Consider the following 21,260-nt stretch of genomic DNA (forward strand, 5'->3'; position numbering starts at 1 on the left):
CGAACCCCCTCTTCCCCCAAAGCAACTACCGATCTGCTTTCAGTCACTACAGATTCACTTGCATTTTCTAGATTTTTATATAAATGGAACCAATGCTCTTTTTTCTTTTTGGTCAGATTGATTGATATCTCTTCTCCGCTGCTTATCTACATGCATGTATGTATATACATGCACACAGCCCTACAGTTTTTTTAAATGGTATCATAGTTCCTCCATCTGCTTTTCTTCCATCAACACAACAGCGTTTTAAGTGTCCTTCGATTTTAGGACATTGGGAACCACCCCCTCTCTGTGGGTCCAAGTGCCTGTGTGGTAGTCAGCTGTTTGCATATATCAAAATTTATTTAGCCCTTCAGATGGGCATCTAGGCTCTTCTGTTTCGCTGACAGTTCTGTATGACCTTTGCTGTTCTGGTGGGCTTGTGCACATGGGCAAAGCAGGGCTTCTGGGAGGAAACTGGCCAGATGAAAGGAAATGAGTATCTTAAAGTCACAGCAGACGCACTGAATGGCTCAAGAGCCCATCTGTCCACTCGCCAGCGGGGGCGAGAGTGCCTGTTTTTGTTCACTGGCTGTGTTCACAGTCTGTGATACTGGATGGTTTCTCACTGCTGTGATTTTTAAAGCGGCCATTTCAGTCACCTCACCTCTTCCTTTCCATTTCAAATCCTTTGACCTATATTGGATTGTTTTGGTACTTTCCTGGCAGTGCAATAGGCAAGACTTCACCTTCCAGTATAGGGGCTGCTGGTTTGATCCCTGGCTGGGGGGCCTAAGATCCCATACTCCAAATAACCTAAACCATAAAACAGAAGCAGCATAGTAACAAATTCAATGAAGACTTAAAAAATGGTCCACATTAAAAAAAAAACTTTATTGAATTTGTTATAATGTTGTAGCAAACCTTTACAAATAAACATCAAATTTTTTTTTCAATCTTTAAAATTAAATAAATTAGATTGTTTCTTTTTTGTTGTTTGTTTTCCCAGCCGAAGGACAGGCATGGTGTCGAGGGAACATCTGTCACAAGAAGTCCCTGGAAGTCTGGTCCGCCCCGGGAGAAACCCAGACAGACTGAGCGGAAAGACAGTCCTGACCCGGTCCCCGGCGGCGCTCGGGGTGAAAGCGCGGTGGGGGCCCGGAGCCCTTCCGAAGGCACCCCGGATGATGAGGGAAGCTTCCAGACCGTATGGGCCACGGTGTTCGAGAATCATGTGGAGAAGCACACCGTGGCCGCCCCGTCAGGACGCAGTCCCTGGGCCACCACCCCCAGGGACCTGGCCGACATCTCGGAGCCCAAATCCAGGCTCCTTGGACCCAGAAGCTCTTTCCCGCAAACCACAGCCCTGAAGCGAGAGTGGCTGGAAGATCCTGACCTGGAGCGAGGCGGAGGGACCTCCTTCTCCAGCTGTGAGCCCAGACAGCATCGCACGTCCTCCCTGCTGGGAAGGCACCCTGGGGGCGAAAAGGGCAGCCATCACCCCTTCCTCAAGCTCCTGGAGAGCGCCCCCGCGCCCGAGAGGGTTGAGCCCAGGTACGACGTGGTGCACGCCTTCGGGGAGCGCGCGCACAGCGAGGCCGTCCCCACGGCGCCCGAGGAGAAGGCCCTGACGCTCCGCAGCGGCCGCTCTCGGCCCCCGCCGTCCCAGGAGGTCACCCATGCCGTGACTCCTGCCGACCCCAAGTGCAGGCCGGAGGGCCAGGTGGGGTCTGTCCAAAGGGCCAGTTTGATCTGGGAAGCCCGAGGGACCCATGAGGTCAGCGGGCCAAAGCCCGAGTTCCACCGAGAGCCTAAGGACACGCATGGAGGCAGCTGCCCGTCACCCAGATGGACAGGCGGGGTGGCCGTGAGCTGGCACAAAGCTGGCGTGGGGCTCAGCGAAGGGAGAGCCTCAGAGCCTCGCCCCGAGACCACCTCCTCGAGGACTACCCTGGAGGCCCAGCACCGGGGGACCGAAGGGGCCGGAATCCAGCCGGGGGAGAGGGCTCTGCCCCGGGGGGCGCCTCCAGAGCCTCTTCCCAGGGCCAAGGATGAAGCCGATGACTCTCGAGTGCAGCTTCAGGCGGACGTGCCGGGGCAGACGGTGCCCCTGGCCATGGCTGGCAGCCAAGAGCCCGAAGCCAGGAGGCGGAGGGCGAGCCCTGGCGACCAGAGGCTGGACAGATGGAGGCGGCGGACCCTGCCCCATGACGTGAAGTTCGATGAGTTCAGCTTTCTGCCCCCAGAGCATTCGTCCAGGGCGGAGGCGAGAGCGGACCACCTGAGCCCCACGGGCCCGGGTGCCTTAGGAAACTCCCAGCTACTCCCAGGTCGGGAGGGGACCCGGCAGGGGAGCCCAGATATGTCACTGGACCGGGTTCTTCCCGCAGCAAAGCAGGGGTCGCCTGTGGAACCCAAGGCGACTTTTTTTGCTGTGACCTATCAGCTCCCTGACACTCAGAAAGCCAAGAGCATGGTTAGGCCGGGGCCTGAAAACTGGACAGAACCTTCTAGAAAAGCAGCCCCACCCCTATCCCCTCTTTTTTATACCCCTACCTCGGTTTCTCTGAACCGTGAAGAGCTGCTGGAGACCGTGGGCGGTAAAAACCGGGCCCCGGGCAGAGAACGCGAGCACGCAAGCTTTCCAAAGCCGACAGAGCATCCGGCGTCTCTCGGGGACAGGATTCTGGGTTCCCCGGGTGAGAGGATCTCCGACGCCGATGCGGTGTGGGTTCGTCGGGGCAAGGAAGGCGGCGGTGCTTTTCAGAACGGCTGGAGGGACAGCGGGAACAAGACGCCCCCTGGCGGCGCTGCCCAAACACCCCCGGCTTTCAGAAGTCCCGCGAAAGCCAGCGAGCTCCTGGTCCGAAGGAAGACGGAAGCGGTCAGTGAGACGTTCCCAGGTAAAGCCAAGGCGGGCTACAGGTCCAGCGTCCTCGATATCGATGCACTGATGGCGGAGTATCAGAGGCCGCCGGCCGGAAGCCCGCGGGAGGCTCAGGAGTGGATGGCGGGTCCGCCCGCAGAGCTCAGGGGCTTGGACCCCGAGAGGCCCGGGCTGCAGGGTGAGGCGGATCAGAGACGGAGGAGCCTAAAGGAGCGCCCCGAAGCCGAGGCTCCCCAGAGACAGGCCAGTTTTGCCGAAACCAACCCTAGTTCCACTCCTGGCTCCGGCAAGTACCTGGCAGAGACGCCGGGGGCAGCCACGCACAAGGTCAGCTCTCCCCTCTGGGGCCCGCCCCACTCGGCTCCTCCTGAAAAGAATCCAGGGGCCTCTTTGGGTCCTGCCGCTGGCCCCCGGAAGAAAGGCCCGGGGATCCCTGAGGATGAGAAGAAGACCTTTGTTAGTAAACATCACAGCGCGAAGTGCCAGCATCCCGCGGCCGAGTCAAAGCCCGCCACTGCCTGGGCGGATCCAGGCGCCGGGGCCAGCATGCAGCCCAGGTCGTCCCCCGCCGACCAGAGGAGAGGAACCCCGAGGAAACCCCCGGGGAGGGGCGAGGAGAACGGTGTGGCCCCGTGGGCTGACCACCTGCGCGACTTGGGAAGGGCACCGCTGGATGTCAAGAGGGCCTATTCGGAGAAAGGCCCGCCTCTCAAAATCCGAGAGGGTCTGTCCATCATGCAGGAAGCCAGAGAGAGGAGGCAGGAGCAGCCCCAAGGAAGGCCCGGTCTCCCCAGGGAGAGTGCGGAGGCTAGAGACACCAAGGTGGGGCTCTGTCGGCAGGAGTCGGGGAATCGAGACAGTCAAAAGGTGAGTACGAAGGCTGTTGCAGTTTTCTCAAACGCGGGTGAAACATGCAGGCCAGAGGCCTCAGACTCAGGACCTGCGTGGGCCTGGTGGGCCTGGGGATGAGTGGAGTCAGGCGGGGCGTGAGGCGCTAAGGAGTGGTAGGGCTTGTGGCAAATGGAGCACTCAAGCCGTCTCTGAAGGGGGCAAACTTTGCACAGTCCCAGCTGGTTCTCAACAAGCGGGGAGAGGGGTCGGTCCTGAGATGGCAGATCTGATTTATCAAGAGAATTTGAAAGATCCACATTTTGGCCAGTAGTCCCCTTGCCCATCACGAAATGGGGACAACGTATTAAAAAAAAGAAATGCTGTTTTGTTCAAACAAAACTTGTCTGCCAGCTCTGTGCACAGCCCATGGGCTTATAAGTTTGAAATCCCTGGCCTAGAATGATGACACTAGGTATCCTTTATTGAGCGCCTGCTGTTTTCCAGTATGCCGCACCAGGTCCATCATTGTATCCCCAGACTCCAGTACCACACCTGACATTTCGTGATCATTCACGGAGAAGTTGTTGAGTGAACGATCTTACGTGAGCCTCGGGACAGTCCACGAAAGAGGGATTGTCGTGGTTTGGGTTTCTCCAGAAGCAGCCGCCTGCGGGGTGTTTCAGGAGGTGATCCCAGAGGAACTGGGCCGGGGGACGATCGGGGGGGCGAGAAGTGAGGCAGGGAAGGGAAGGCAGGTGACAAAGCTGTGGGCACCTGAGGCTCGTTCTTGCTGGAGACCTGTGGGGACCGCACAGGTTGCCTCTGAGCAATCCTGTCCGGGGGTCAGGGGACCTGGGGCATTTGGTCCTTCATTTCCCTCTGTCCTCGCCTGAGGCTGCGTCTGGGGCTGTTAACATTCAGATTCCTGGTGCCACGCCCAGTGGTGGAGAGGAAAATCCTCACGTGATGTTGGCACGTATTTGAGTGTCGGGCAGAGTGTCGGGCAGGGCGCCCATAGCATCTGCTGCAGGTGCGATCATCTTGTTCAGAAGAGGAAAAACAAACACAGGCTCAGAGGGGTTCAGTAACTTATCCCAGGTCACACAGCACCAGAGCAGCACAGCTGGTGTTTGCAGCCAGGTCTGACCTGATACCTGAGCCCTTGGGATCACGGAGGTGGGGAAGAAATCTGAGGCATGGAGTCTGCCCTCGGGAAGCTTTCGATCTCTGTGCAGAGGTCGGACAGACATGGGAGGTGAGAGCATCCTTGGTAGGAGCACAGTGTGGGCAAAGATCCAGAGGTGAGAAAAAAAACAGTCTGCTCTGCGGCCAGTGTGGAAACTGACGTAGGGCCCCTCCAGGTCACCCCCCCATTCCAACCTAGAAAAGGGAGGTTGTGGAAATTAAGTGATAGGAGAATTCACCTGAGGTTCGGAGTGGCTTTGGTCCCACGCCTCTTCCAGGGACCACATCCGGGCTTGTGTGGGGATCTCTGCTCTGCCACTCATGGGCTCCGCTGTGTATAGAGCAGGCGCTGGCTTCCCGCAGCCTCAGTTTCCCCCTCTGGAGTTAGGGGTCAACGGGGACTCCTTCCTTACGGCACCACAGCTAGGTGGGGAGGAGATAAAGCACCCAGCCTGGGTGGGTGGGCCATGGGCCCCGCAGACGCACTGAGGGTTTCACCTCCCTGCCCCCTCCAGGCTGTTGGGGGAGCCCGCAAAAGGGAAGAGGCCGTGGAAACGCGACACTTCATCTGTGTGCCAGCCTCGGCTCAGGGGCCTCGCGGAGGGGCCCCCAGCCCAGCCTTGGACGCCCGCCCGGGGTGCTGGGGCCCCAGGAGCGCTTGTTGTCAGGGGATCCGTTTTCTCACCACGGGGACTGGGAAGCCTTGGAGTGGCTCCCCGTTTCTCTTCTCTCCTGCCCGAGGATCTTGGGTTCTTGATATTTAAAACATAAATAAGGGCAATACCGAAGAGCAAAATGTTGGCTGTTGAAGATTCAAACCCAGGTGGCTCAGTGGTAGAGAATCTGCCTGCAATGTAGGGGGCCCTTGGAGTAGGAAATGTCAACCTACTCCGGTGTTCTTGCCTGGGAAATTCCATAGACAGGCAGAGAGGAGCCTGGCGGACTACAGCCCCTGGGTTCGCAAAGAGTCGGACACGACAGCACACACAAGCACACCAGCGTATAATGTGTGTAAAAGCGTGTCCCCCTCGAACCCCCTTTCCTTTCCCGCTCCCCCAGATGCAGACACAGTTAGGGTTCTTGATCTCCTTGGAGACTTTCCGCTGCTCCAGAGTGGCTTATAAATCAATATTATGTATTGATTTTGTAATTGTATTTTTCTTTTTGCAAGGATAGTGAATGCTTGGGCAAGATTTTAAACATCATGGAAACATAAGGTTTGGGATGGAAAGCTCCCCCAAATGAGGAGTTTGGTGCTCTGGGACCCACCCCTCCAGCCCTGTTGGTGGTTCCCAGCCGTTTGGACAGCTTGGCTCCCAGGGCATGTTTGGCAAAGTTTCAGGCATTTTTTGTTGTCACAACCAGAGGAGAGTTTGCTCTGGGCATCTCAGTGGGTAGATACCAGGGAAGCTCCACCACCTCCTACAATGCACAGGACGGCTCCCAGCTCAGAGAATCCTGCCGCCCCGAGTGTACAATGTAGTTTCCAGGCTGAGGGACCCTGGTCCCAGCGCAGATCGGTCAGTGCACCCTGTCGTATGGAAACAGGGCAGCATTCTACAGAAAATCCAACAACGTGCTTTGTTCTTTCCCTGCGCATTAAAAATTTTCTTTTAAATGCTTTGTACAATTTTTTAAAGATTGCTGTCGGCTTGCAGTTATAACAAAATATTGGCTGTGTTCCCCATGTTGTCTGATACCCAGTTGAGTCTGTCCTGTGCCCAACAGCTTGTGCCTCCCCTTCGCCTACCCTCGTGGTGCCTGCTCCCCCCTGCCACCCCACTGGCAGCCACCAGTTTTCTCTGTATCTGTGAGTTTCCCTCTTTGGGGTTATATTCACTAATTTGTTGTATTTCTTAGATTCCACGTATAAGTGACATCATATATGTGCCACGTTGTCTTTACCCATCCATCTGTTGATGGGCACTTAGGTTGCTTCCATACCTTGGCAGCTATAAATGGTGCTGCTAGAAATATTGGGGTGCAGGTATCTTTTCGAGTTAGTGTTTTTTCATATATACTCAGGTAGTGTGCTTTTAAAAATTCAACAGTGAGAAATAGTGCGTCCATCACCACCGTATTATTTTTAATGGCTGCAAAGCAGTTTGTTATGTGACTGAGCCCAAGCTTTTTTTTATCAAGGCTCTTGCAGATGTACATTTGGGTTGGTTTGAGTTCTAGGCCCCCACCGAGCATCTTGAGGCACATGTTTGCTTCCTGGGATGAGGATTTCTTGATTGACAGCCAGTTCTGCTCATGGGCCCCCACCATGGGGTGTGATTGCGATTAAGGTGATTCTTCCTTTCCTTTCTTTCCCTCGATCCCTCTTTCTTTCTTTTTTTCACTTAACGTTTATCACAACTTTGTCCCAGGCCCAGTTACAGTATCTCCTTTCATTAGATGGTTTATTTTCATTTCAAGAAAGAATAGTTTCAGGTACGTGCGTGCTGAGTTGCCTCAGTCGTATCTGGGCCCCAGGGATGCCAGGAGGACTCGGTCCACCGATTCAGCCTGTGCCATCCGTCGACAGCCACTAGCCGCGCGGGATTCTTTCAGTGTAAGTCAGTTAACACTAAGACCCAGATGCAGTTTCTCAGTCACACTGAGAAACGGCCGTTGCCCTGGGCAGCCCAGATGGAGAACGTCATCGCAGTCACAGAACTTTCCAGTGGACAGCGCCCGTCCAGACAGGCAAGCCGACTGAGGGGTTGGGATCACTCAGAGAGTGGTAAGTCCCGGGGAGACACAGTAACCTCCCCGGCACCCCCTTCTTCTAAGGGAGTGACCTGACAGATGCTGTGGGAGTGATGGCGGAGCCCCAGGCAGGCCAGGGTCTGCAGTGAGGAAGTGGAAGCAGCAAGTGGAGACACCCCAGCGTGGGGATGAGTGGTCTTGTGGATGCTGGGGGCACCCCAGTGGGCCCTGGGGGTGCTGGCCAGAGCTGAGCTGGAGAGGCGAGGAGGGGCCAGAGGGCAGGGGAGCCACCAGAGGGTTCTGAGCGCTGCTGCTACCATCTGTGTCTCAGAGAGACCCCCCGACTGCTCTCGGGGTGAGGGTGGAGGCAGGGAGGCCCGTGAGGAGGCTGCCGTGGGCCTCAGACAGGTGACAGGGCTTGTACCGGGTGGTGGCCGTGGAGGGTTAGCAGCTCTTTTTGAGGTGATGGTACCAACTCTGTTATTGTTGTCTAGTGGCTAAGCCCTGTCCGACTCTTTGTAACCCCATGAACTGTAGCCCGCCAGGCTTCTCTGTCCATGGGGTTTCCCAGGCAGGAATACTGGAGTGGGTTGCCATTTCCTTCTCCTGGGTATCTTCCCATCCCAAGGATTGAGCCCAGGTCTCCTGCATTGGTAGGTGGATTTTTCTTTTTTTTAAATCATTGAGCCACCAAGGAAGGTGGGTAGCAGCTTTGAAAGTGAAAGTTTAGTCACTCAGTCCTGCCCGACTCTTTGCAGCCCCATGGACTGTAGCCTACCAGGCTCCTCCGTCCATGGGATTTTCCAGGCAAGAGTACGGGAGTGGGTTGCTATTTCCTTCTCCAAGGTAGCTGCTTTCAGTTCAGTTCAGTTCAGTCGCTCAGTCGTGTCCGACTCTTTGCGACCCCATGAATCGCAGCACGCCAGGCCTTCCTGTTCATCACCATCTCCTGGAGTTCACTCAGACTCACTTCCATCGAGTCCGTGATGCCATCCAGCCATCTCATCCTCGGTCGTCCCCTTCTCCTCCTGCCCTGAATCCCTCCCAGCATCAGAGTCTTTTCCAATGAGTCAGCTCTTCACATGAGGTGGCCAAAGTACTGGAGCTTCAGCTTTAGCATCATTCCTTCCAAAGAAATCCCAGGGTTGATCTCCTTCAGAATGGACTGGTTGGATCTCCTTGCAGTCCAAGGGACTCTCAAGAGTCTTCTCCAACACCACAGTTCAAAAGCATCAATTCTTCGGCGCTCAGCCTTCTTCACAGTCCAACTCTCACATCCATACATGACCACAGGATAAACCATAGCCTTGACTAGACAGACCTTAGTCGGCAAAGTAATGTCTCTGCTTTTGAATATACTATCTAGGTTGGTCATAACTTTTCTTCCAAGGAGTAAGTGTCTTTTAATTTCATGGCTGTATTCACCATCTGCAGTGATTTTGGAGCCCCCAAAAATACAGTCTGACACTGTTTCCACTGTTTCCCCATCTATTTCCCATGAAGTGATGGGACCTGATGCCGTGATCTTCGTTTTCTGAATGTTGAGCTCTAAGCCAACTTTTTCACTCTCCTCTCTCACTTTCATCAAGAGGCTTTTTAGCTCCTCTTCACTTTCTGCCATAAGGGTGGTGTCATCTGCATATCTGAGGTTATTGATATTTCTCCCGGCAATCTTGATTCCAGCTGGTGCTTCTTCCAGCCCAGCGTTTCTCATGATGTACTCTGCATAGAAGTTAAATAAGCAGGGTGACAATATACAGCCTTAGTTACTCCTTTTCCTATTTGGAACCAGTCTGTTGCTCCATGTCCAGTTCTAACTGTTGCTTCCTGACCTGCATACAGATTTCTCAAGAGGTCGGTCAGGTGGTCTGGTATTCCCATCTCTTTCAGAATTTTCCACAGATAATTGTGATCCACACAGTCAAAGGCTTTGGCATAGTCAATAAAGCAGAAATAGATGTTTTTCTGGAACTCTCTTGCTTTTTCCATGATCCAGCGGATGTTGGCAATTTGATCGCTGGTTCCTCTGCCTTTTCTAAAACCAGCTTGAACATCAGGGAGTTCACGGTTCACGTATTGCTGAAGCCTGGCTTGGAGAACTTTGAGCATTACTTTACTAGCATGTGAGATGAGTGCAATTGTGCGGTAGTTTGAGCATTCTTTGGCATTGCCTTTCTTTGGGATTGGAATGAAAACTGACCTTTTCCAGTCCTGTGGCCCCTGCTGAGTTTTCCAAATTTGCTGGCATATTGAGTGCAGCACTTTCACAGCATCATCTTTCAGGATTTGAAACTGATACAGAATTTTCATGGCCCATGCAAGAACTCTTATTTATTTAACATGTATTGTTTGCTTATTTGACTGTGCTGGATCTTCGTTTGGGCATGTGGGATCTCGTTCCCTCACCAGGCATCAAGCCTAGGCACCCTGCTTTAGGAGCTCAGAGTCTGAGCCACTGGACCACCAGGGAGGTCCCTGTTCACCCACTTAAGGTGTACAGTTAATTTAATGGCTCCTAGTATATTCCCAGAGCTCTGCAACCATCATCACATTCAGTTTAAGTGTCTTCATCACCTCTTAGAAAGCCCTGTACGCACTGACCAGTTGCCGCCTGCTCTCCTAACCAACACTCTCCAGTCCCAATTAGCCATTCTCCTACCTTCCGTCTATAGATTCGCCTGTTCTGGACAAATCACACGGAGTGGTCATTTATTACTCACCTCTTGCACCTGGCTTAGAGTTTTCAAGGGCTGTCCGTTTTGTAGCGTATATCGGTACTTCCTTTTCATGGCTGAATAATATTCTGCAGTATAGATGCACCCCATTTTATCTATCCATTTATCAGCATTAGGCCTATCTGGGTCGTCCCAACTCTTTGACTATCATGGAGAAAGCTGCCATGAACGTTTCTGTACGAGTTTTTGTGTGGACATATGCTTTCATATCTTTGGCTGTCTCCCTGGGAGAGGCATTGCTGGGTCACATGGTAATACCTCCAGTTTTTTCCTTTGAGGGGCTGCCAGACTGTTTTCCAAAGCAGCCGCACCGTTTTACAATCACACCAGCTGTGTGTGAGGGTTCTAATTTTTCTCCATCCCAACTGACGTTTGTTATCATCCATCTTTTTGATTCTAGCCATCTTAGTGGGTATGAAGTGGTATCTCACGGTGGGTTTTTTTTTTTAATTGAGATATAATTGACATGTAACGTTACAGTAGCTTCAGGTGTACAATATGGTGATTCAGTATTTGTATATATTGCACTGTGATCACTGGTTTTGATTTGCATTTCCTGTTGGAGCATCCTTTAACGTACTTACTGGCCATTTGTGTACCTTGTCGGAGTCATGTCCATTCAGACCCTTTGTCTCTTTTTAAGATCATTTGTCATTTTATTATTGAGTTGTAATTATTCTTTGTACTTTCAGGATACAGATGCCTTATCAGACATAACGGTTTGCAGGAATGTTCTCCCATTTTGTGGGTTGTCTTTTCACTTTATTTCATTTTTTTTTTCACTTTCCTAACAGTGCCCTTTGAAGCACCAAAGGGCTATTCATTTTGATGTAGTCCAATTTACTTTGCTTTTGGTGCTTGAGCTTCTGGTGTTCTATCTAAGAAACCCTTGCTTAATCCACGAAGGTGAAGAAGATACAAGTGTGTATTTTCTTCTAAGAGTTTCCTCCTTCTGGCTCTGACATTTGGGTCTTTGATCTATTTTGAGTTGACTTTGATGGTATGTGATGTGGGGTTGGCAGCATGTTTTGAAGGCAGAGTCGACCAGATATAGAGAGAGGGGAGATAGAGGACGGCCCGAGGATCTTGGCCTGCCCAGCCGGTGACCGGAAAAGCGAAGACACGCGATTGGAGGCGGGGAATCTAGGGGCCTGTTTTGGGCACATGAGGTCTCAGACCAGCGTGGGCAGTGAGTAGACATGGTCAGCGGGCAGTGGGACCCGCAAGTCCGGAGTCCCAGCATGGAGATACAGAGGCCAGATGGGATTTATTGAAGCCATGGGGCGTGACGAGAAGTGGGTGAGTGGCCCGTGTGGCTGGCCTGGGTCACGTCTTGACACGTCCCTCTGAGATGCACGGAGGCGGGGAAGGAACAGCCCTTGAGGTTGGAGGAAAACCGGAGGGTCTCATAAGACGTCACAGAAGAGGCTGTGAGGCAAGGGGTCAGCCTTGCCCTTCACTCATGCTGTGTGTTCTTAAGCAGATGCCTCCCCTGAGTCGGAAAGATCCCCTAGAGAAGGAAATGGCAACCCACCCCAGTACCCTTGCCTGGAAAATGTCATGGACGGAGGAGCCTGGTAGGCTACAGTCCATGGGGTCGCAAAGAGTCGGACACGACAGAGCGACTTCACTTTCTTTTCACTCTCCCCTCTCTGGGCCTTTCTTTTCTTGTCGGTGCAGGGACAGTGTGAGGCCCGTAAAATGCACCCTCCAGAGTCCCATGTTTACTGGCTTGTGACTATATCCCCCTGTATATAAAAATAACAAGATTCACTCCAGCGCACCTACTCCATCGTATTCATGTACTGGTTCTCTCTGTATCTGCGCGCATGTGCACATGCGTTCGCGTACATGGAAAGATGTCTGTAATGAGGCCAACCAGAAGTTACCAGTGGCTGACATTCACAGAGGGCCCATCGCACGCCGGGTCGGGGGATGGCAGGGGCTGGGGAGGCTCCCAGGCCTCATGCACGCCTGCCCCCTGCTGGCAGCTCCGAGTTCACACCCTTTCTGCCTGCTGGTCCTCTGTTGGTTCAGCCCTTAACCCAGAAGCTGAGGACTAGTGTTATGGATCTTTCCCCACATGGTCAAGTCTCAGAGGGGTCAAGGCACTCACCCGAGGTCATACGGTTATGAAGTGGCTGAGGCTGGGCTGAACCTAGACCCGCTGATCCTATATGTGACCGCCCCCCCCCCCCCGCCCCCCCGCATCATTTGAGGTGGACCACCCACCATGGATGTGGGCAGGGGTGAGCAGAGGTGGGCATCGGGCACCCTTGCCCTTTGGCCTTTGAGGTGCAGCATGGCCCCTCTCATGACATATTCTTCCTGCCAAAGGGGAAGCCCCAGTCAAATCTCTTCTTGTGTCTCCCACGTCTCAGGGGTCACCAAGGGACCTGGGCAGGGAGCGTGCCCTCCCGGACAATGAGCCTCTGCTCCGGCAGGTGAGCCCCACAACCGCGGGCCCTCGAAGAAGCCACAGCTTCTGCAAGGACAGGAGGACCGGGCCCTTCGTGGTGAGTGATGCTGGTGTGGCTGGAGCGGATGGTGCTGGGGACGTCCCAGGCTGGTCCCAGGGCCTGAGGAGGGTGAGGGTGGGCTCCCGGTGATCGTCCGGGAGCCTGCTGCGGCCTGGCTGGGCCGTGGCTCGTGTCGTGACGTGAGACGGTGTTTGGCGGCTCTGCTGGGGAAGCTTCCCCTCTGGTGGGTTTGTGGCCCTCTCTGGAGGGGCAGCCCCTGGTATCTGGCACCGTGAGGTTAGAACAGGCCCTGGAGTCTTGAGAGCCCTGGGTTCACATCCTGGCACCATCTCTGCTTCTTTGAACAACTCATTTAATTCTTCTGCACCTCAGTTTGTTCACCAGGAAAACGGGACTGTGATTCCTGTCTGTTTTACGCTGTTGGGAGGATGGAGTGAGATTGTGTGGGGCCCAGCGCGTCATAATTCAGATAGTAACCGATGGTGTGGTAACAAGGGGAGGACAGCAGCATCGGGCTGGTTCAGCAGCTGGATTGCCTGGATTCATTCACACCCTGGCTCTGCGTGGAGCTAGGGGTCTGACCTCAGTTTCCTCATCTATAAAATGGGTATAATAACAGCATCTACTTTATGGGCTGATGTGGGACTCAGATAACTCGAGAAGTGTTTGGCTTGCTCCTAGTTACACAGTAAACACTTTACTAACTGTTATGTTACCATTATTATGATTATTGCTTTTGTGTATCCTTTTGGCTGTCAGTGAGCTCTGTCCTTAGCCAGCACTTCCTCCCTCTCAGCCTGATTCCTCACTTGTGAAAGGAGGCGGGTAAGTGAGGCAGCAGGACCCCAGGGGAGCCCCCGTCTGCCCAAGCCTCAGTGTCCCCAACTGTGCTCCAGGACTTCACCACTTCTGATTTTCCGTGATTTTCTTTTCTGTTTTTTGTTTGTTTGTTTGTTTTCACTTTTGTTCCATGATCCTTGGAGATGTGCTGAGCTCTGCACTTCCTCCTAAAGTCCCTCCCAGGCCCTGGGCCCTGCCTGGGGACATCTGAGATAAGCCTTTTTAAATGAGCAACACCGGTTCCACGCCCAAGGTCATTCTGAGTTGCAGGACTCCGCGCATTTCAGTGGTCATCTGTGCCTGGTCTCACGTCTCAGAGACGTGGGATGCGGCAGTATTGACAGCTGAGGTCCGTTCCTTCTAGCTCTGTGACCACCGGCAACAAACTTCACTTGTCTGAACCTCTGTCTCCTCCTCTGTAAAATGGGGTGAAGGTGCTGCCCCTGGCAGAATTCTTGCCAAGAGCTGACAGTGAGGCTGGGCGTGACTTTGCCCGTGAAGGGACTCAGACCTTGGCTGAGAAGCCCCCGAAGATTCACAAGCATCCAGATCTCTGCTGCTGATTCCTTTTTCACCTTTGTCTCCACGCTCTCTCAGGCACTGACTCAACTTATCTGATTGTGTGTGTGTGTTTGTGTATGTGTGTGAGAGAGAGAGAGAGAAGGCCAAGGTTATGGAGGGACCAGCATACCCGTCCCAGTCTCTGCTTGCTGGCCCTTCTTCCTTCTCCGTGGAGTCCTTGGGTGGCTCGCCTTGGCTCCCTCCCTCTGGCCCCAGAGGCCTCTGCCCCACTGCAGTCTGTTTGATCACCTCTCCCCTGGAGGCGTCTGGGTCTGGGTACTGAACCTGAACCAGACAGAGCTGGGGCCTCGGACCTAGGTTCCCGGCTTTTGGGACTGACGCCTACAGTTCTGGGGAGTGATCACCAGGAGGGCAGTGGTGGTGCTCTCGCTTTCTTATGCCTCTCAAATCCTGACTATGGGGACTTTAGCGCTGGGGTGCTGGGGCTCTGGAGGCTGGAAGAAGTGGGTTCAAGTTCTGGCTTTGGCACTCTGTGACCTTGGGCAGGTGACTTGATGGACCCCAATGAGCCTGTTTTTGCTTCTGTAAAATGAGGATGGTCCTAAGTGGCCTCAAGAGTAGTTTTGTGGGCAGGAAGTGAAGTCGGTACGCGCTCAGAAGAGTAAACTCCCACTTCACGCCTTGGCGCAGGGATGGCTGTTCCTTCTCCTCCTCCACTGCCGTTGCCCTTCCTCCTCCTCCTCCTCACTCTCCTCCCCTCCTCCCTCTCTTCCTCACCTGGGCCAACTCTCTCGTTATGAACAGGGAAGTTGAGGCCCCCAGAGGGGGGCCCAGGGCGACCCTGCAGGTGATGCCTGGGGTCCCTGAGCCCCGCTTGGTCGGATGGCCGCCCTGCCACTCTGGAGGTCAGAGATGGTCAGACCTGTGTTTTGCACCCCATGGGGTATTTGGAGAGCCTCTCACTAGTGGATAAACGCCGTCTACTGTTACTTCCGTCACTCTTGATCGATGACTTTGTTCTGTTGGTTTCCAATTGAGATTCAGGTCCATCTCCCTTTTTTGAGCCTGTGCCCCAAGCCTTGTCAATCCCCAGTCCCCCCTTCTTGTTAGGGAATATGAATCCCATTTTGCAGAGGAGGAAACTGAGGCTCAGAGGTTAAGCCACTTGCCTCTGGCCACACAGTCGGAAAGCAGGGGACGCTGGAATGGACACTGGGCCTATTTCACCTGCAGCCTTGGCCCCAGACCCTTTCTGCTTCGGCACTGTGCTTGTGGCCCAGCCAGCCTGCCAGCCCCTCTCAGCTCTTGAGCCTGCAGTGCTGGGGACATTCGCTCACAAGGAAACAAGACACCCGACCAAGCCCCTGGGCTGAGAATGTGACATTTGTCCTGTACAGGTTTGGCCACTGTCCAAAGGGTGCCTGGGACACACCAGGGCTGATGCCCTGCTGATCTACAGAGCCCTGCCCACCCCTGACTCATCAGACCCTGAGCATGAGGTCAGACTGGTCCCAGCCGGCTGTTTCAGAGAATTTACCATTCCAAACCTCTCTTTTCCTCCTCTGTAAAGTGGTGAATCACAGAAATGACAATACCCACCATGGTGCTTACTGTGGGGCATGGACCCTAGTTTATCCCCGTTTTGCAGGTGGGAAAACTGAGGCTCAGAGCCAGTAAGTGCCTCTGGCAAGGTCCAAGTCTGGAGTCCAGGCTCCTAGTCAGCTGCTGACCCTCTCAGTACTCTATGGCATCGTGTGGTAGAAGGATGGGGCTGAAACGAGGTTTATAAAGTGCTTAGCACAGCGCCTGGTGGTGAAGGAACTGCCTGATAGATGTACCTGCTGTTAATTATGATTTGCTGCCAGCTGTTTTTATTCCCCTACATTCTCTTGAAAGTCTACTGATAGAGCAGGAAGTTGTCTCCAATCTTAGGAGTCCTTGGCTGCTGAGGAAACGCGGCAGGGGAGGGGAAGGTGTCCGACCCAGGGTCCCGCAGCCTGGCTGGGCTGGGGCTGGAGCTCTGACTCCGCAGCCAGGGTTCTCCCCGGTCCCCTGCTTCCCCGGGGGCACCCCTAGGACCTAGGGTCTATGTGGCAGGTCTGAGCCCCGTGCCGTCTCCTCCTTCCCTCCTCCGGGGCTGGTGGTGGGTGGGCGCGCCCATGTTTCCTCGTAAAGTGAGCCTTTGGCCCGTACTTGCGGATCATAAAACATGGTGACTCAGCCTTGGACCGTGATGGTGAGTCTCAGTTCACCCCGGAGGCCCCTCCTGTGACCATGAAGGCACAGATTCACCAGCTCTGGGGGTTCCCTGTGATGGGGCAGGCAGGCGGCCCCTGGGAACCTCAAGAATGTTCTCTCCAGTCCCCAAACTCGTCGGTCTGCACTTGCTGGCTCATCTGGTGATGAGTTCACCTCGTCGTGGGCCTACCGTGTGCCAGGGAAGGGGAGGGAGGCTGAGGTGAGGGGACTGGGCGGGTGGGAGCTGGCCCAGCAGAGTGACCCCTCTGCCTGGGTGAGTCCGGACGATGGACTAGCCCTTGGCGCGTGATGTGGAGCTGAGTGGTGAGGAGCTGGCGGCAAGCTGGGCTCTCAGGAAGCCCAGGAGTCCTCTTGGCAGGTGGCTAATTTCATTTGTTAATTGCTTCTTGTTTTTCACTGCTGAGCCCGATGGGGCTGGAGAAGAACTGAGTAATTTATGTCTCAGCTGATTAAAGTTTCTTTTCGGGATTAAAACCAGCCAGACCAGAAAGCCTTTGTTTCCTAGGTCTTAAAATGCAAATGACCAGTTGTGCCTGAGATTTTTGTATTGGGGAGATTTTGTGTTTATCCAATTACCCAGCTGTCTCTCCACCCACTCACCCACCCACTCATCCACCCACCCACCTACCTTCCCACCCATCTATGTTCCCACCCACCCACCCTCCAATCCACCCACCCATCCTCAGTCCAGTTTTTAATACAGGCAAAGCTCTACAGGACAAGTTAACTTGTCCTCACATCGCTCCCACTCTCAGACTATAAACCCAGGATGACGCACACTGGTCGTTTGTTGGTTCTGCGACTCGCTGAATGTCTTGAGTGGCAGAAGTGGGCTGAGTACCTACTGTGTGCCACGTGCTTTTTGCTCCTTCAGGTGCAGCCGTGAACCAAGATGTGAATACTCTGGTGTGGGGAGAGCGTGGGGTTTTCCAGGAGCTTCCAGGCATTACCTGCGGAGGGATGGGCTTGAGCATGTGGACAAGACCCAGCTGAGAAGCACCCTCAGGGTTAAAATAAGGGGCAGTGGTGTTTTCCACAGCCAAGCAAAGTTATGACTAGGGGTGTAGGTCAGAGATGCAGCTTGGGGCGCCCTCTAGTGGCCATTGCTGGGGGCGGTTGGAGAGGGTAAGCTGGAAGCTGGGAGACCAGTTAGGAGGTGTTTGAACCATTTGGGTAAGATCGTTTTTTAAAAAAAAAAAAAATATATATATATATATATATAAGGGAAGTTGCTCAGTCGTGTCCGACTCTTTGCGACCCCATGGACACCAGGCTCCTCCATCCGTGGGATTTTCTAGGCAAGAGTACTGGAGTGGGTTGCCATTTCCTTCTCCAGGGATTCTTCCCGACCCAGGGATCGAACCCAGGTCTCCTACATTGTAGACGGACACTTTACCGTCTGAGCCACAAGGGAAGTCCATATATATATATATATATATATATATATATATAGTGGTTAAGTATATTTAACAGAAAATTTGCCATTTTAACCATTTTTAAGCATACTATACGGTATCATTAAATACATCCACAGTGTGTAACCATCACTACCATCGGCCTTTAGAGATTTTCTCATCATCCCAGACAAAAACTGTGAACCACTAAACACTAACTTCCTTTGCCCCTAGCCCCCAGCCCCTGGCAACCTCTGTTCTGTGATACTTTCTGTCTCTATGAATTTGCCCTTTCTGAGTACTTCTTATAAATGGAGCCATTTAGTATTAATACGTATCCTTCTGTGTCTGGCTTATTTTATTTAATGTAATGTCTTCAGGCTCTGTCAGTGGTGTAGCAAGTGTCAGTACTTCACTTTTTTTTTTAACCACTGAGCCTTTTCCACGTGTGAACCCCATTCCGTGTCACTGCCGCCTTACACAGGGTGAGAAATCAGAAGGCTGGGAGGGCTGAGGGTGATCTGATTTCTTTGCTTCACCTCCTCGAGAAAGTATGTTGTTGACGTGCCGTTGCGTGAGAATGATGCTCATACTGGAATAATCTTGACTCATTTATTTTTGGCGAGACAGTAAATGATTAACGAACATGCACTTTCAACTGCCAAGAGTCACAGTTACTTGCTTCAGCCCTATAGCCGACTGAGACGCACCGGGGGCCCCCTCGCCCGGGCAGGGTTGCTGGGTCCAGAGACGCACCGGGGGCCCCCTCGCCCGGGCAGGGTTGCTGGGTCCACACGGTTTCAGTTCCAGGGTGCCCCCTAGGGCATCTGTGTGTGTGTGCGTGCACATATGCACACAGGCACGCGCCCTCGGGAACCCCCAATGGGCCCGCTCGGCCTGGACTCTGGTCTCACTCACGTCGTTCAGCTGCCGCCCCCGGCCGTGGTCACCTCGCTGAGCTTTACTTCTCCCAGCTGCAAAATGGGGCGAAGCCCACTCCGTGCCCGCCACAGGCTGTGGTGAGCGTTGGAGGTGGTGAATTGCAGAGCCTGGGATAGTGGTCCAGGTCCCAGGCAGACTTTAGGCTTCATTCTAGAAGTGTCTGCAGAACATCTCCCGTGCGCTTGGGGAGAAGCGCGGTTCACACAGCCCTTCCTGCACGATGAAGCCGCCTCGCACTCCGGCTCCAGTCCAGAGGCACTGAGTGCGCTGTGACCCCGCCCGCCCACACGACCTCCGCTCACCCCCGCGAGCCACGCTGGCCGCCGGAATGTTCCCGACGCACGTGGGCGTCTTCCTGCCCCGGGGCCTTGGCCCTGCCTGTTTGTTCTCCAGATTCCCTCCTGGCTTCCCTCCTCTCGGGGCCTCTGTCAGCTCTGTGTCACCCCCTCGGCGGGGCCCCCTGATGGGACACGCAGACACCTCTTGTCACATGCAGCGTCCATCTGTCGCCTCGTGTCTTCCTGCCCCAGCAGAGTGCAGGCTCTGAGAGGCAGGGACAGCCAGTGCGGCGCTCGGCACCTAGCAGGCCCTGAGCGGGCAGGTTTTCGTGCGCTCCTGGTATACTCACAAATGTGTGCATCCGCACAGCAGTCCGTTTTAGATTTTCATCACCCCTCCGGGAAGACCGGCGCCTCCTAGCGATCAGTCCCCCAGCCCCTCTTTACTGCCATTTATCCGACCTCAGGGTGTGCCGGGCACCCTGCTCAGTTTGTTGTCACGGGGACCCTTGGAGGCAGGAACTATTCTCCTTCCCATTTTCCAGATGGCAAAGCCGAGGCCCGCAGAGAGAGAGATGAAGAGAGAGAGGGAAAGCCACTTGCCCACATCACGCACCCGGGAGGGGGAACAGCTGGCAGGATCTCAGGAATGAATTTGATGTTTCCCAAAGCACTAGTCATTCTCACAGAACCTGGAAATTTCTCATATTCGTTAACTACTTGAACTAATACGTAGTTGATGTTTTTGTTGAACTTGGCTCACTTTAAAATAACAGCTTTCAGTTCAGTTCAGTTCAGTCGCTCAGTCGTGTCCGACTCTTTGCGACCCCATGAATCGCAGCACGCCAGGCCTCCCTGTCCATCACCAACTCTTGGAGTTCACTCAAACTCACCTTCATTGAGTCAGTGATACCATTCAGCCATCTCATCCTCTGTCGTCCCCTTCTCCTCCTGCCCTGAATCCCTCCCAGCATCAGAGTCTTTTCCAATGAGTCAACTCTTCGCATGAGGGGGCCAAAGTACTGGAGTTTCAGCTTTAGCATCATTCCTTCCAAAGAAATCCCAGGGCTGATCTCCTTCAGAATGGACTGGTTGGATCTCCTTGCCGTCCAAGGGACTCTCAAGAGTCTTCTCCAACACCACAGTTCAAAAGCATCAATTCTTCGGCGCTCAGCTTTCTTCACAGTCCAACTCTCACATGCATACTTTACTGAGGTGTAATTCATGACATACAATTCACTTCTTTGAAGGTACAGTTTGGTGGGTTTTAGTACGTGCATCCATCACCACAGTCACCTCTAGACTGCGCTCCTCACCCCAAAAGAAAGCCCTGCCTATTGCCTGCCACCCCCGTCGCCACCCACCGCCCCAGCCCTAGGCAAACAGTTTTCTGTTTCCTGTCTCTAAGAATTGCCTAGGGACTTCCCTGGTGGTCCAGTGGATGAGACTCCGAGCTCCCCGTGCAGGGGCCGTAGGTTCAGTCCCAGGTTGGGTAGCTAGGATCCTGCATGCCACACGTGGCCAAAAGAGTAAAAGTAAAAAAACTGCAGACTAAAAAGCAGAGTTTGTCAGAGTGGATTTTTAAAAAGCAAAACCCAACTATATATATATATATATATATAAATATATATATATATATATATATATAAAGTTTGCCTATTCCAGGCATCTCAGATAAATGCAGTCACACCCTGACTGTCCCTCACTCCGCGTAGTATTTCCAAGGTCCATCCAGGCCGCCACCTGTGTCAGTGCTGTGTTCCCTTTTACGGCTGGGTAGGTGCCCAATACGCTACTGGAGATCAGTGGAGATATAACTCCAGAAAGAATGAAGGGATGGAGCCAAAGCAAAAATAGTACCCAGCTGTGGATGTGACTGGTGATAGAAGCAACGTCTGATGCTGTAAAGAGCAATATTGCATAGGAACCTGGAATGTCAGGGCCATGAATCAAGGCAAATTGGAAGTGGTCAAACAAGAGATGGCAAGAGTGAACGTCGACATTCTAGGAATCAGTGAACTAAAATGGACTGGAATGGGTGAATTTAACTCGGATGACCATTATATCTACTACTGCGGACAGGAATTCCTCATAAGAAATGGAGTAGCCATCATGGTCAACAAAAGAGCCTGAAATGCAGTACTTGGATGCAATCTCAAAAACGATAGAATGATCTGTGTTCATTTCCAAGGCAAACCATTCAATATCATGGTAATCCAAGCCTATGGCCCAGC

General features: G+C 53.4%; 1 protein-coding gene across 2 annotated transcripts in view; it reads left to right on the forward strand.

The window, feature by feature from the left end:
• The window catches only part of KIAA1671 (KIAA1671 ortholog), a 132,692-nt gene that overhangs the window by 7,114 nt on the left and 104,318 nt on the right, over window positions 1-21,260 (forward strand). The window contains exons 4-5 of one of the 2 annotated variants that reach the window (XM_052655154.1): window positions 989-3,733; window positions 12,693-12,827. In XM_052655154.1, coding sequence (XP_052511114.1) covers window positions 989-3,733; window positions 12,693-12,827 — 2,880 coding nt within the window. The remainder of the gene's footprint in view (window positions 1-988; window positions 3,734-12,692; window positions 12,828-21,260) is intronic. The other variant, XM_052655155.1, reaches the window with a different exon arrangement.

This window comes from Budorcas taxicolor, chromosome 17, assembly GCF_023091745.1.
Source record: "Budorcas taxicolor isolate Tak-1 chromosome 17, Takin1.1, whole genome shotgun sequence".
Lineage (NCBI taxonomy): Eukaryota > Metazoa > Chordata > Mammalia > Artiodactyla > Bovidae > Budorcas > Budorcas taxicolor.